Below are 15,756 nucleotides of genomic sequence, written 5' to 3'. Positions count from 1 at the left end.
AGAGACTCGGTGAATAAAGTTGGTATTTAAAGAAAATTAGCATCGCGGCCAGGTAAGCATCTCGCGAGTTCGCTCATTGGAATAACATTTTCTAGATGAATTTCATACCGGTGGAGGCTTTTCAAAGCGTCTTAAAAATGCGGCTTAATTACGACTCTCCTCGAGAAAGAAAACGTTCATAGAAATATTTCTATATCTTTCCCTCTCTCTCTCTCTCTCGCGCGCGCGTCGAGTATCATAGGACGGTGTCAGAGGGATCCTTAAAACGACGAGCATCGAGCAAGCATTCGCAAGATTCTAATTAAAGAGCTCCTTTAAACGTTGCAAGACGATATCTCAACTGCAAAGTCTCGTCGTCGGAGATATTTCTAAAAATATTTATTCCTTAAACGTAGCAAATGCTCGAGTGCCTCTCGCGGGAATTCGTCGTTTATCAAAGTCCGCTTCGTGCCGCTGAAGAGGAGCCCTTCAGCGGAGGAACGGAACGAATTTATCCTGAAAATTTTCCTATCCTACATTATTAATTCACGATCCGTCTCCATCGTTCGAGCGGACGAAGCTTCGCTAAATCTCTTCGAAATTGACGCGAGACAGTCGCTTCGTTTCGAGTCGTAATTGACCCATCGTGCGGATTTATTTTGCAACTACGTGCACGTATATAGGTACGTCTATGTGTATTCGAGAAAATTGAAAAAATTAATCGACGTTCTACGTTCTACCGTACTTTGTCGTAGGACGATATCGGTTCGGAGAACAATTTGTCGCGGCGAAGAAAAGCCACGGAACGAGGAAAAGGAAAGGATGGAAAATGGGGGGAGATGTTTTTCAATTTAGCGTACAGGAAGATACACTGAAAGAAGAGAAAAAGAGAGAGGCAGGGAGAGAAGGGGAGAAGAGAAAAGAACGAATCGTTGAACCAACCACTCGTCGTCGGAAAGATAAACGACGGAAGGGCTTTAAACCTCGCTCGAGAGATAAATTAGTCTATCCGGCAGGTGGATCCGTTTTTTAGAAGCTGCCCACGAGAAGGAACTACGGAAGCAACTCGGCATTTCCATGGAACTTGATTCGCACGACGATAGATTGCGCGCATACGGACCGGTTTGACGCACATCGGTGTAAATAAATTCACGAACGAACGACGAATCGAGATATCGAATCGGTCGCGATTATAGATTATATTTTATTAGGATTATTGCGATCGAGTAGGCAAACGATGCCGACGATCAAGACCTTTTTCCTATAAAGGGGTGGAAAAAAAAGGTCGTTGAAAATGTAACCGATACGAAGGAGGAGAAAGAATCGGAGAAAAGGCGACTTTGATATCGAAATAATCGAGTTTACATTTCCTTTCGCGGTGCGAGGACTCGCGATTCTTTCTTGCTCCGTAATGAAGTCCTTAATGGCGCGACAGCAGGATCGTCCTTTCTTTCGTTCTACCGTTTCTTGTAATTACACGATAATGAGGAAGACGGGCGGTGTGTGCGCCGCGTGTAATATAAATGGTGAAAGAATGAGAAAGGAGAAGAGAAGAAAAGCGCGGTAGAAAACGAGTATGAAGTATGAATAGGTTTCTGGAGTGAGAATACGCGAGAAGGAAAGGAATGAAAAAAAGACGATGATACGTGCGGGCTAAGGAATAAAGATTTTAAGACTGGACAAAAAATTACACGAAACCGACCAAATAAGATCGTGCCGTGGGATCGAGATTAATCCAAAAATGGGAACGTTGATGCACCTACAAATAACGTCTTTTTATCTTGCAATTAAAAATAAATACTCTTCAAAGAGAATATTATTGCAAGAAAAAGACTAAACTGCAGCGAAACTTTGAGCATCTGCTTGAAATTACTTGAGAATTTAATTTCCTCTCTCATACCCGCGATATTGGGCATCTTGGATTTTACAGAAAAAAAACATTAAAAGTTTTCAGACACGCGTTTCTCGTCCCTCTTAACGTCTTGCAAAGCGATCATTAATTCTTGGCGCCGCTGAAGCGTACGCTCTTATTTCTCCGCGTTCTGGTAAGCATCGGCTCGATGAAAAAGCCCGAGGTAGTATCCCGGGAGAAAGAGAGAGAGAGAGAGAGGGAGAGAGGGAGAGAGAGAGAGGAAGCGGAGACAGAAGAAGATATCTCGAGAAACGAACAAAAGCTCGAAATGCCGAGCGCGATGAAACGAAGTATTCAAGGGGCGTACCGGCTCGAATAACTGAATCCGATCCTCTTGAATATCGTGATTTCGTTATGCTCGAATCTGGCGCGAGAATGTACACGGTTAAAGCAGCGGCGCGAGATACATCGATATGCCGGATATTCCTCCTCGGAAATAATTCGCATTCCGAGCCGCAAGAGAGAAACGAGAAAAATATTAATTCGCCGTCTGCTCGCCTATCTCGAACCTGCGTGTTTCTCCCCACCCCGTCCCTCTTCTCTCTCACTCTTTTCGACGTATCTTTACAATACCGAAGACTCTTACTCGCGCGGAGAAAACGAACCACGTTAGAAGATATTGCTCGTTGTCCGATTTACGAAAGAAAACGTTCCGTTAAACGCCCTTTGACGAATACCAGTCGAGATTACGCTCTACGCGTCGTCCATAAGTAATATCGACCGTAATGTTAATCGCGATCTTGTTGTCGTTAAGAAAAATTTTATGACGATACGGAACGTCCAATGTCACGGAAAGTAGATTTAAATATTCACCAAATATGTATTCCCGTACGTGGCTATGAAATATTTACGATAACGATTGGATAAAACGAGGACGTTTTTCCCTTTAAAACTATTTTTGTTTCGCGTTTGTACGACTTTCCGTTCCGAAGATGTAACGTCCCGAAATTCGTCGTTCATAAAACGTCAATGAACGACTGGCGAGAGTACGCGTCGTAGTAAATAATAAGAATTGTTTACGTCGGTCAGCTGGTACGCGTAAATTCCAAGAATTTACGTATATTCGCGTGTCAATGACTCCGTTCGAGATAGATTATGTAGGTCGATGTGTCGATTAACTCCGAATTAAAATATCTTCGGAACCAGAAATCGTAGAGACTTGAAACAGAGACCATTGTAAAGAATAATTATTTCTTTCTATCCTTCTCGTTGTATCTTCAACGATTATTCAACGACTTTTTACGAACGATTTATTACAAGTCATTTATTCTCTTATTAGAAATATTTTTCTTTCACACGATACACCGTACGATAAATCTATACGCGTACGCGTACGTCGAACGATTTGTTGTAAGCAATCTTTAAAACGAATCTTTTTTTTAACCGTACAATCCATATGCAATATCATTATGCGTGCGCGTAAACGTATTTAACGACGTTACATATATCGACGATAAGTTTTCTTCCGAGATTAAAAGATTCTAAGCCATTTTTTTATTGGGCGTTTCTGCCGCCTGCAAAAAAATATGCAAGTAGAAACGCTCGGGTGGATCTTGCGGTAGCAGACTCGCATCGATTTTTCTTGCACATTTAAAAAAAGCTTTGTCAAGGTTGAAACGCTCGAGAGTCGGAGAGAGAGAGAGAGAGAACGACGTCGCGACAAAAAATGGCAAAGTCGAAATTACGCGTTCTGCGAGTAAAGGAAAGGAAGTACCGATCTCCGGCAAAAATACAGAATCTTCGACCTCGCACCGACCTCTTCCGATAGGAAGTAGATCGCGAACTGTATTCTACGTCGGTCGGTCGTTCGCTTTTTCTCCCGAATCGCAACGAGTTAGGGCGATACGCCGCGAAAGCTACAAATGAGACTTCGAATACGCGTCACTCTTGATTTTCACGGCAATTTTTGTTTTCCGAATTCTCGCTCGGTCGCCCAAAAATGCAAATTTTATCGGCAACGCCCTAGGAATCAAACCGACGAATGGACGAATGGACGAAGAGAAAGAATAAAAGTAACGATTGATAAGCGGATAGGCGCACGCTACAGCACCGCGATTCATTCCGACCGAGGAGAGACGGACGAAGCGAATTACGTGCTTTAAGACGGGTCTACGTGCATTCGCCAGCGAGTCTTCGCGACGCGTGAACGACGTAAAACGACGATGCTCGCGACGATACGCTCGTTATTCCGACGAGGAGAGAAAACGAGAGGAAGGGGAGAGCGGGGCTGAAGGACCACCGAGAACGCAGCCGACCATTCGAACGTCGCTCCCCGATCTTCCGCCTCGGTTCTTTCGCGGAAAAAATTCATCTTCTACGCGATTTTTCTCGCTCGAGAAAAGTATTTCTCGCTGGAGGCCCTCCTTCGACGTACACGTTTCGATATACCTCGTGATCCGAATGAAAAGAAAAAATGGGAAAAAGAAGGAAAGAAAGAGGAAAGAAGGAATGGCTGCCTTTTGCCATTCCATTCGAACACATCCCCCTACGTCTTTCACCAATAAACGCAGAAATAAAGAGAGTTATCAAAGACGCATGACGTAAAGTACGCGCATACGCGCCCCCAAGAGACACATTCTCCTTTGATTTTCCTGGCGAACGAGACGTTTAAATCCTCGCTCCGGCCACGTTTTAATTTACTTTCGCCGTCTCCGTCGACGTTAAAAAGAGAGAAAGGGGAGACGGAAGAGGATAGAAACGCAACGATACGCAGGAAGGAGTAATAAGAGAGTTTTCGAAGCGACAGACGCGAGAAGATTTACCGGAAGGAACGTATCTCCGAGTTTTTCCTTAGCTTTGCCGGCATCTTCTTTTCTACCCGAGAAAGCCCATCTCCGTATCTATCACCTAATGTTCTAACACGAGACATTCCATCGTGGAATTTAAATAAAGCACCGAGTTTACCCGAGAGCTCGAGGCAAGAGGTCGCGAGCTTGCCTTCGGCGAATAGCTCGACGAATAGTTCGAGCCGCATGCCCTATCGCATTCCCCTCGTGCTATCTTATACCTCAATTTCCTTCTCTCCTCGTCCTTCCTTGTCGTTTTATAGTAAAACACTTGTTTTACTCGAGAACAAATATATTAAGTATTTTATCGTTGCACGTTATACTTGCCCTTTGTATCATCGAAGGAGGCTTTCGTCAATCTCCTCTTAAAAATGAAATAAATCCAACGTCGAAGAAAAGAAATTCAGAGTGATTTTAGAACGGCTCTTTAAAGGATACTTCCCTGTGCCTTTTACGTTTACTTTGATAGCAATCAAAGTTCTACTATCGTTATTTGCGAGCACGGTTACAGTTTGCGTTGTAAAAGAGATTCGAAAGAAAGCGCGATACCGTTAACAAAGCCCGATTCAAAGGTTCTTTTAATACCGTTTCACAGGCAGGAACGAGATCGCAAGCATCGCATTGTTTCACCATTCGATACTTCCCACAGATAGATCCGCGTAGATTTAGATCTCTCGCTTTTAAATTCAACGAACGACGGAGCGCGCTTCGCTCTGTCCAACGAGATTTCAACGGACGTTGTACAATTTTCAATTCGTTAAAGTTCGTTCGCGTTTAAAACGCGCCTTTTGTTCGAAACTAATACGAGAGATTGAAGTAAGGACTGGTATCCGAGCTCGTCGACGTCCACGACGAAACGAGTCTTTCTGATTTTTCCAAAGAAATTCTTATCTGGCACGTTTGAAACGCGAGAGAATCGTCATGGGACTCGGAACATCGGCTTTCCGAGAAACGAACGACGAAACGAGACGATGTGCGTCCGCTCCGTCGTTGGTTGACCTGTTTTCTTACGAGTAGAAACGGCAAGAGAAAAGAAAAAAGAAAAAGACCGGTCAAAATCACTTTGTCTTTGTTTGCAAATTTCAAATTCTATTTCGTACCTTTTATGGTTCCTTCGTCGAGAATCAACGACAATCTCGTCGAACGTTCGTTCGCCATTTACGTGTCATTTGCAAGACCGAAAAATTAGTCCTTCCCTACGATTGTAAAATAGAATTTCTCTGATCATTTTTCGTTCGTAAACAAATATCGAAATTGTTCAAAACCTCTGGGCAACGAGGAAATTGATGCAAATTTTTGTTACCATCGCGAATTGTAAAATATTCGAGCGTACCGTGAAAAGAACTTTCGTAAATCCGTATTTTGATATACTTTAACATTCCGAATCCGAAATAATTACAACCTTCGTAATCTCTCGTACTGAAATTTCTCGCCGAGTGTATAGGAATGAAAGAAACTAATTCAGTATTAACTAAGCTGCTCCAACTACTACACTTCACACATCTCTCTCTCTCTCTCTCTCATATTCGCTAGAAATGTATGTGCGTAAAGTTTGAATGCCTTTAGAAAGCATTTCAAAAAGGACCATTGTTCCTAGGACTAAAACTTATAAAAGCATTTCTCATTTTATATACAAACAAAAAAAGCAAATTGAAAAGTAAAAATTTTTAACATAAAAACCATAGATACATTTTATCGATAACTTTTACATATATCATAAGACCAATGTCTCGACGAGGCACAGAGGGGGAGAAAGAGAGAGGGCGAAAGAAAGAGAAAATAAAGAGGAGCACGAAATGGGTCGAACTTTTGTCCAGGATTTTTTCGAGCCGAAAGCGTGCCGCTCGCAGAGAACGCGCTTGGCAACGAGAGCCAGACATCTTCCAGTCTTCGCAAGCACAAATTAATCCTTCCTCGGAGCATACGAGAGACAGCCTCTACCACGCGAATACTAAAACTGTTATCCGTCGAGTTAGTTCGAGCTTCGCGTCCCCATTTTCGAATGTTCCCGTACAAAGAGAGCTTCTGTCGCGGACATATGGCCTGATATCGTCCGGAATACACCAGGAGTCACGTTACCTACCCTTTACCAGTAGTTACACACGCACAATCTCGATGCTACGTGTACGTGCATGATATACATAGAATTTGGCTTGCGGTATTGTAAAGTTAGCGGTAGAACCGCCAGGCGGCGACATCTGCTCGCAACGTTATCTCGAAGCTACTCCACCCTTCCGTGCAAAGCCATCCCATCTCACCCCTCTCCGAACCTTCTCCTACCCTTTTGTCGAGGTCTGATTCGAAACTACAAACTATCGGATTTGTTAAGCCACCGACGGAGATGCAGACAGTGAGAGAGCAGTCGAGAGAGAGAGAGAGAGGCAGGTCGAGGGAAAGGTACATCAATAAAGCGAGAAAAAGAGGTGACGAAAAGGCGAAAAGACTCGAGAGAAATTCAATCTTTCTTTTTATCCAACATAGGTATGTTGGAGTTCATCTAGCATCTTTTGTTATTTTTTGAAAGAACGAAATTACGAAGAAAACAGCGAACAAATTCGAAAGACGTTAAAACGTCGAAAGAAAGTTGATCGAATAAAATCGAATTTCTTTCACGAGCGAAGGAGGGAAAATAGAAATGTAGCGTACCCAACGATCAATTAAAATTCCCGGCGCTCGCTTGTCCCGTCGCGTTATTTAATCACCTAATCGAGACGTAGCGGACAGCCGTTAATCGGTGTACGATCGTCCGACGACGTGTGCGACCAAAAATTGGACGAAAATTTAATCAAAAGGGAATTTACAGGTTATCATGGATTTAGCCAACCGTCATTCTCGACGCATTTTTACGAAAGAAATAAGAGAGAAAATAGGGCGGGGGAGTAATAGTTGACGCGATCCCATTAAAAATCTCTTTTCGTTCGAACAATGCTCGACTATTAACCACGTCATCGAGTTAAAGAGAGAAAGAGAAATCGCACCGTCCGTTAAATTGGGTAGGCGTTATTTACGATTGTCGAGGGGATGCTATTGTTAACAAGAACCGTCGTTCGATAAGGGTAACGCGATAAAAAATGCGACTAGCAGAAAATTAATAGCTCGCAAGAATGCGAACGATTTGGAGTATTTTTTCATTGGAAACTTTACCGTTCCATCGACCCGATCATTCGCATACTTTCGCAGGAGATACTTCGATAATTGATTTTCAACGCGATGGGAAATACGAAACGACGCAAAAGTGAAACATTACAAAATCTCGACGACGCGTTCGCATGCGTGAGAGAGAAAGTCAATGATCTTGCGACGAGAAAAGTACGCGTCGCTATTGTTCGTCGATAACGTTGTAAACTGTGATATCTCGATTCGCGAAAGTTATAAAAAGGAAACGAGTTCTATTTGACGCTACTATAAGGCTATTACAGAACGTATTTATGCGAAGAATATCGTTGAATAGCGCATAGAGACATTTTAATATCTTACAATACTTTAATCTCGATCTCGATTATCAACGGATACGTCGACGTACGGTAATAACTCGAAATTTCTTTTTTGTGCATCGGACGAGTTTGTTACGATCGACGATACCATCCTTCTCGGAATAAACGAAACGGATGATAAAGTAGACATCGAAATACGTATTCAACGATACAACGCTTTTCTTCTTTTATCGACGAAAGCTAACGTTTCTTAACGGAACGGATACCAAAAGCAAAGCGAAAGAGTCGATTCCAGTCGTCGATAAGCAAGGAACCGTTCCGAGAGAAACGAAATCATCCCCTCTGCGATACCGACATCGCCGGTGGTTGAAAATAACGTGCAGCACGCTGGTGCCACCTGGACGAACTGAGAGCGCATGCGCGTACCGTTTCGATCGACAACACCCCTCCTATCGAATCGCGGCTACCACCTGAACCCACTGGGGTGGCTGACCGAACACGAATAACTGACATGGATTGGATGGCGGCTTATTTATACGAAGAAGGGGAAAGAAGTACCCTGGAAACTCGAATCATACTCTTTAACGGCGAAGAACGAAAGACGAAGTTTGGTAGCGAAGGCGGCTTCGTTTCGTTAATTTTCTTTGGCCGAGAGAGAGACAGAGAGAGAGAGAAAGAGAGAGAGAGAAGAAATTTAGGATTCAGGAATCAAGCTAGAGAGCGAGAGAGAAAATTCGTCATCGATTAATCCGCATGATGGAAACGGAAACCGGTTGGTGCGCTCGACCGTGAAAAAGGGATGAAAGAAGATCGGGCCAAAGTCTACGTTATATCGGTACATCAATTACGAGTTGATCGTGTTTATCTACGTCCTTTCTCTTTCTCTCCTTTTTTCTTTTCTGTATATTCAACGGAATGAGAAACACCTGCGACGCGAGATAATTGCGAGTACACATCGAAAAGTTTACGCGGCGTTTGCACGATTACAAATTTCGATTGTTTTACATACAGGGAAAGGGCGGTAAATCGAGGGACGCACGATCGGACGAGCGTTTGTCCGAACGATCGATTAGGCATCGGTTCGAAGTCCGTGAGGCATCTTTCGATTTCCCATAGGTTAAAATTCATGTCGCATAATTCATGACGCATCTCGTTCGATTCGTTAAAATTCATGAAACTCGAAGGTCCGCGTATCTCGAAAAGCACCGTGATGGGTGGAACAATATCTATGGAAGCGAGAGAGAAAGATAGAGAGAATGGAATATTATCGGAGTTGCTCGATTCCTCCGCGCGAAGGGTGTAACAAGGGTTGAAGGGTGGACGACGGTGGGTTGGCTATTGATCGTTCGGCTGCGTTTACCGCGATGAAACCGGAAAGGGAAAGTGCTCGACGACTGCGTTTGCCCATTCTTCCGCGTCTCTCCTTGACCTTCGAGTAGGGCCACCTCGCGAGGCGTTACCGTTTTATCAACGACTCGCCTTCGATCTGGCTTACCCTCCCGCTTCTTTCTAACGAACCAACGACGCCTTAGATCTGATATACGTACGATTTCAAGGGAAACGGAGAAACGAAGGAAAGGATTTTGATGTGGAAAAAAATATAATACCTACGGAAAGCGTGGAAAGGACAAAGGGCGTCCATCTATAGTGGAATCGCAAAGACTAAAACGAAATGGAGACTCGGGAAGGACGTTCGATCGTAATTCGCTAGCGACTCTCCAACCTTCTAGTCGAATATAAAAGTATACCGGTGCTTCAACGAGAGAAACGAAGAAGGTAGAACGAGCGGGTCGCGATTGCTCTCTTGGTGGTCGTTGTAGTCGGTCGTTGTGCCGTTTGCACGTTTAATCGTGATCGGAAACAATGCGGAAGGGTGCGATGCGTCTCAACGAGGGTTAACTCGCTGTGATTCGATGAGAAAAAACAAGTGAAATTGCGTTAAAAAGGATTAGCCACGACAGGCTTTATTTAACGAAGCGGAGCGTGCTTCGCTACGTTTACCACGAGTATGAGAAAGGGCTGCTCGTCCCTTTGGCCGCTCCCCTCCGGTATCCTCTCACTTCGTCTAACCACGTATAGTAGACGAAACGAAAGTTCAGGTCACGCTAAGCGCAACCCCCGAGTTCTCGCGCCAACGCTCGATGAAAGTCCACTTTCCGTGTAAATGCTTCCTAAAGGCATCGCCGTTCCGATAATACGAAAGGGAACAAGTAGAAGCCTAAATAAAGGCATTTTCGCATCGAAACCAGCAACGGGTCCGTGTCTGACCTAATTTCGATCGTCTCCTTTCGTTCCTCCTTTTCCCTTACTCGAACGCATCCTCGACAGGCAGACTCGTGTGCTTTCGCTTATCTCGTGGCGATCGCTGGAGTAGCACTTTGCTCCTCGCCCACCCGCATCGTCGTTCCATTACGGACTCGGTGCAACGACTTACAAACCGATCCTCTTTACATCGTCTATGAAAGAAAGCAAAGATCGACCATCGCGTAGAGTTTCGTCCAACGATTCGAACGAACAAAGTTTTTCATTCTTGCCCTTAGTCCTCGTCCAATGAGGAAAGTTAAAGAATAAAACGTGTGACCGTGGGGAGAGCGACACTAGATATATACTTGGTATCTAGCCAGCGTCGGAGCGAACTTCGTTCGACACGTTCCACGTACTTAACCCCTTCGAGGGTAATTCGAGCTCGTCGTGGAAGACCACCCTACCTTTCGATCGTGTTCGCGCCTCTACACTCGTCTTCCGAGAAACTCTTTGCCACGAAGCCCCTTTTCTAACGCGACACGAATAAAGATTAACGCGTTTAAATATTCCGGGGTCACTTTTAGTAGGGATGAAAGTAAATTTGACCGTACGTTCCAATTAATTGGCTCATCGATCGATCTCTCGTAGCAGAAACTTTACAAATTCGAACGAATTTGATGTTGCGAAGCGATCTCTGGATATCGAGCCGATACGTAAAAGAAGAATGAAAGAAAAAAAGCGAGAGAGAGAGAGAGAGAGAGGTTCGAAGAAAGACAGGCGATGACCGATCGAGTGGGGTTCAATATCCGTTTGACGTTAATCGTTGAAAAGTGGGTCACTGAATGAAAAAAAAAAGAAAAGCAAAGAAAAGAAAAGAAAAAAAAAAGAAAAATTATTTGCACAAAAGGAGCCCAGGCGCATCGTTAAAACGTTATTATACGGGAATTGCTCTCGTTAATTTTCCATTCAGCCTTCATACCCAAGTATTATACTCGCAATCAGTCTCGTAAAGCATCGGAACGCTTTATTCGATCCTCGTCGTTTCTTCGAGGATCACTCGATACACCGAATGCCGTTTGACGTTCAACGCGAGTAGTCGAAGAAATGAGAAGCTAACGAAGAAATTTCTACGAGGAATAGAAAAAGCATCGAGGAGGAGGAGAAACGAGAGAAGGAGAAGGTGGAAAAAGGTAATCTTCGTCCCTTCCCTCGACGTTTGCTCCATTTCCATTTCTATTGTCGCATGTAAATAAGCGCATAAATAAAAGTTCTGCGGCAACGAACGAGAACGAGAGAAAACGAGAAAGAGAAAGAGGAAGAAAGAGATTGTTCTACCGCTCGCCTATTATTTTCCGGCTTTAATATCTTCGTCCTCGAATCTCATTTTCTCTCAAAGTCAAATGCGTTTCAATGGATTCGGCAAATAGGCACGCGAGTAAAGAAAAGAAAGAGAGGAAGAGGACCGATGAGAGAGAGAGAGGGAGATATTGGAGGAAAATAGTAGTCGACTCATCGTCGGTTCGGGTCGCGTCGATAGATAGGGTTTCACGCCTGGGGCGAGAGATCGTGATCTATGATTTTCCACGGGGTCACGAGATTCGAGTGTGGGCTAAAGAGAAGCGGATTACGGTGAGCTCGACACGACGTCCGGAACGTCCACGACGTGCATGATTTATCGTACGATTGATTTCAATCGGTCATCCAATCGCTAAACGAACACTCGACGCATCCAACCTTTCAACCTTTTATTTTCTTCCTACGATTTTTACACAAACGACGTTGAATAATAACATTGTCACAAACCCATGGTCTCTAGGCAAAGATTTCCAAATTTTTTGATCGTTTCGAAACGAGTTTCTCTTTATCTTCATTCGAAACGGTACTAACGTAGTCACGATCAAATATCATTCGTGTAAATTAATTCCCCATCGATCGTAGGTGGGTCCTTTCTCCTACAAAATACACGGGGACGAAAATTTGGAATTAATTCGATGTCGAGATTCGAATAATTTATACGGGTTCGGATTAAATCAACGATCGTTATAGAAACGTAGACGAGTATTCGTTTCTGCCAACAACTTGCGCGTCACGGATCGATGGATCGATAAATTGTCGTTGCCGATGCGACCGTAAAGAATTCAAATATTTAAGAAAAAAAAAAGGCTTTAAGCGTGAGAAAGCAACGATGCAAATTTACACGAATGCGTTCTCTCCATTATGCTAATCTAACGCGATAAATACAACATTATAATCTAATAAAACCGAATATATGCGGGAGCGTATCGTCGGTAAGGTTATTCGTTATTCGAAGGCACTCCGTCACTGCACGATTGCAAAAATAAATTGATCGAGCGAGCAATTCGGCAACGAGAGTCTCATAAACAGAGCTCTTCGCCGCTAACACCGTACCCAAGCAAGACGTAGATTTAATACGATCCCCGTTGACCGCTTCTGTCTAGTCAACGGTGCACTTCAATCAATTTGCTCTCTCTCTCCCTCTCGCTCGCTCTCGTGGTAAACCACCGCGGTCCTCGATTCGTATTTTGAACGCGGTTGTCGGGTGCATAAACGACGACGATTCAACGACGAGCGCAAAGGAAAAAGAAAATACATAGACAGAGTTCGTACATATATTCGTCTTACCTTGAGCTGATGTTGCGGTCGTCTGAGAGCGCCCTGATCCCGTCGTCCACCGAGTCGATCCGCTTCCGCCTCCAATCCTTCCATCGAAGACTCGGCTTCGCTCAGCCAGGCCAAGAACTTGTCTAGAGACCGGTCGAAGTTGTGGAGGGAGTTCATCGCCGAGTGCAGCAGTTTTCCTCGATTGATGATGCTAGGAAAAAGAAGCGGATCGTTGAACGTCTACCAACCTGACTCGTCTACCAAATACGGATGATATCGCGGACGCGATCGTCCGACGTGACGAGAAATAAAAGTAACTAGGTCAGACGATGAAGACTTTGCAACGTACGACTCGATTCCTTTTTATCAGGCATTGCAATCGATTAAAGAAATCAAAGGTTAAAATAAAAGTATCGACTTGAAGGTACGAAGTCGACGGCCCGATCGAACAGTTTATTACTTCACTTACCTGGTGTTTAAATTGTTGTATCGCTGATTAATCGTTTCCGTCATCTTCTTCACGCGAGTCGTGTCGTCCTGCTGATAGACTGCTATCAACTTTTGAGTAAGCTGATTGAAGAGCTCGATATGATGCTTGTACTGATGCAATTCCGCGTGGAAGGACTGAAACGAAGGACAAAGGCGTAGAGAGGAAGGCGAGAGAAGGACGAACGAGCGACATCGACTCTTCGTCTGGCTCGCGCTCGTCCTCTCGTCTTTTACGAGAAAGGGGGAAACTTCTTCCATCTAATTCCAGCCGCGGAGATATCGAGTTAGACGAAAGTCCTTTGCTACTCGAGAGCTCCGATAACTTAAGGAAGTTAAATCTTGCAGGGTAGAAGGCAAGTTTTATAAGCGTGTCCCGTCGAAACCCTCCAACCGAAGTTTCATCCTTTTCGTTCGATACGCTCGATCGACTGACATATCTGCCGCGATATGCCATCGAACGAATCGACGAACATCGGATTTTTCTCGATCTCTATACTTATGTAGGCACGACTTGTGGAAACGTTCGCGTCATTCGAAATTAAACGAGATATTATCGCCTATACATTCGATCGAGACGTTCGAAAGTATTTCCACTTAATAACATTCGCGTGCGCGTGCGTATGGATGTACGGATAAGAATAAAATAAAGGATAGAATGACACCGTATTCGCGATATCCAGGAGGAAGAAGATCCGAAAAAATGGAATCACCAACGTGGCTTCATACGTCTCAGGAAGAAGAAATTACGAGATTTGGAGAAAGATAGAGAACGATCGTGGAAATAAATTATTTCTCCTCGGATCCTGCCCGTTTGATCTATTGTCTGCAAAAGTCTCTGGGAAATTCGACGCTACCTTTTTACGAACGATCATTCGTTTCTCGTATTACATTCTTTCTCGATAAATTGGGAAAACGTGTCCGCTCGTTGTGGCGCGGTTCCTCCCGGCGTAAAATTAAGCGTGCGAGCGTGTGGAAAATAAAAAAAAGGAAGAAGAAAGACGGTGGTCCGTACACATACCTTTTGTTCTCTAAGTTGCGCCTCGAGAACGTCGGCCGTATGGCCGACGGCCCGCATTCTTTCCAGTCGAGTTTCCATTCGCGCGAGCCAGACCTCCACCTCGTTTCTCTTCGCCTCGTATCGCTGACTATCACCCAGCATGGCATCCAACTGCGTCTTCCTTTGCATCACCTTCGAGTTCGTTTCGTCCCAGTGCTCCCGCAGCTTCGTAACTGCAACGAGAAAAAAAGTTACCCTGAAAGAGCGTCCCTCTTCTTTCTGCTTACACTCTCACGATTTACCCCATAGATTTTCTCTTAAATTTTCCCTCCGAGGGAGACTCTCGCTACGAACTCGTTTCTTCGTTACGTTCGAACGTACTGATTTTTTTCATCAAACTCGGCGAATCTGTCTTCCTCGCGTCGGAATATATATACACGTACATATACGTATATATATATATATATATATATATATATATATATATATATATATATATATGGTCCAGTATGAAAAAGAAACGAGTCGAAGAAGCGCTCGGATAATTCTCTGCTCGAAAGGAGAAAAAGTTCTTTAATCGTGTTTTACGCGATCAACAAGGAAAGGAGAAAAGAGAGAAAAGCATTGCACGTGCTCGTTGTTTCAAGGAGCACTCTTCTCGGAAGGACGAAACTAAAGCTCGCGTTGAAATTCGCGCCGAGCAGAATCAGACGGGAAACTCTGGAAGCTGTCCAAACTCGTACTGCGGGTGAGCGTGCAGCTGGAAAAGCAGAACGTAAAACACTGCCAACGGTCCAACCTTTTCAGACAAGAAAATCCGCATGCGCGTGCAAATTTCTTTCTTTATCTTTAAGACGGATTCTTATGCGTTAAATGCGGCGATACAGAGCGTCCTTCGATAGAATCGAAAGAAAATTATTCGTGAAAATATATACATACATACATAGATGCTCGATACCAATCGCGTGTCATCGTTATGATTTCCCCGTAGAAAGAGCTTACGATAAGACTTTCTTCCCTTGCAAATAAGAAATGATATCGATACGTAGGGGCTTACGGTGGACCGAGCTTTAATCTCAGGATCGCTATCAAAGGAGTATTCATACGAGAATATATTCCTCCAGAGTAATGCCAAAAAGGACACGTCGATAGGCAATCGGATCGAAATCGATATATGGGAATATATTTGAGCGTTTTACCGCAAGCGTCCGTTTCGTCTGACCGCCCCATGGTCGCCGTTAATATCGATTCGCTCGCACGCTTAATGCGTTCAGGAAAGCTGCGTCTGTTGTG

General features: G+C 44.1%; 1 protein-coding gene across 1 annotated transcript in view; it reads right to left on the bottom strand.

The window, feature by feature from the left end:
* LOC122632796 (dystrophin, isoforms A/C/F/G/H) overlaps nucleotides 1-15,756 on the bottom strand; it is a 223,326-nt gene that overhangs the window by 127,031 nt on the left and 80,539 nt on the right. The window contains exons 37-39 of the mRNA XM_043819988.1: nucleotides 14,485-14,696; nucleotides 13,447-13,601; nucleotides 12,999-13,188 (exon numbers count right to left, since the gene is read on the bottom strand). Of these exons, the coding sequence (XP_043675923.1) occupies nucleotides 12,999-13,188; nucleotides 13,447-13,601; nucleotides 14,485-14,696 (557 nt within the window). The remainder of the gene's footprint in view (nucleotides 1-12,998; nucleotides 13,189-13,446; nucleotides 13,602-14,484; nucleotides 14,697-15,756) is intronic.

This window comes from Vespula pensylvanica, chromosome 11 (assembly GCF_014466175.1).
Source record: "Vespula pensylvanica isolate Volc-1 chromosome 11, ASM1446617v1, whole genome shotgun sequence".
NCBI lineage: Eukaryota > Metazoa > Arthropoda > Insecta > Hymenoptera > Vespidae > Vespula > Vespula pensylvanica.
Note: the sequence above shows the minus strand (reverse complement) of the source record. Positions and strands in the feature narration are given on the sequence as shown.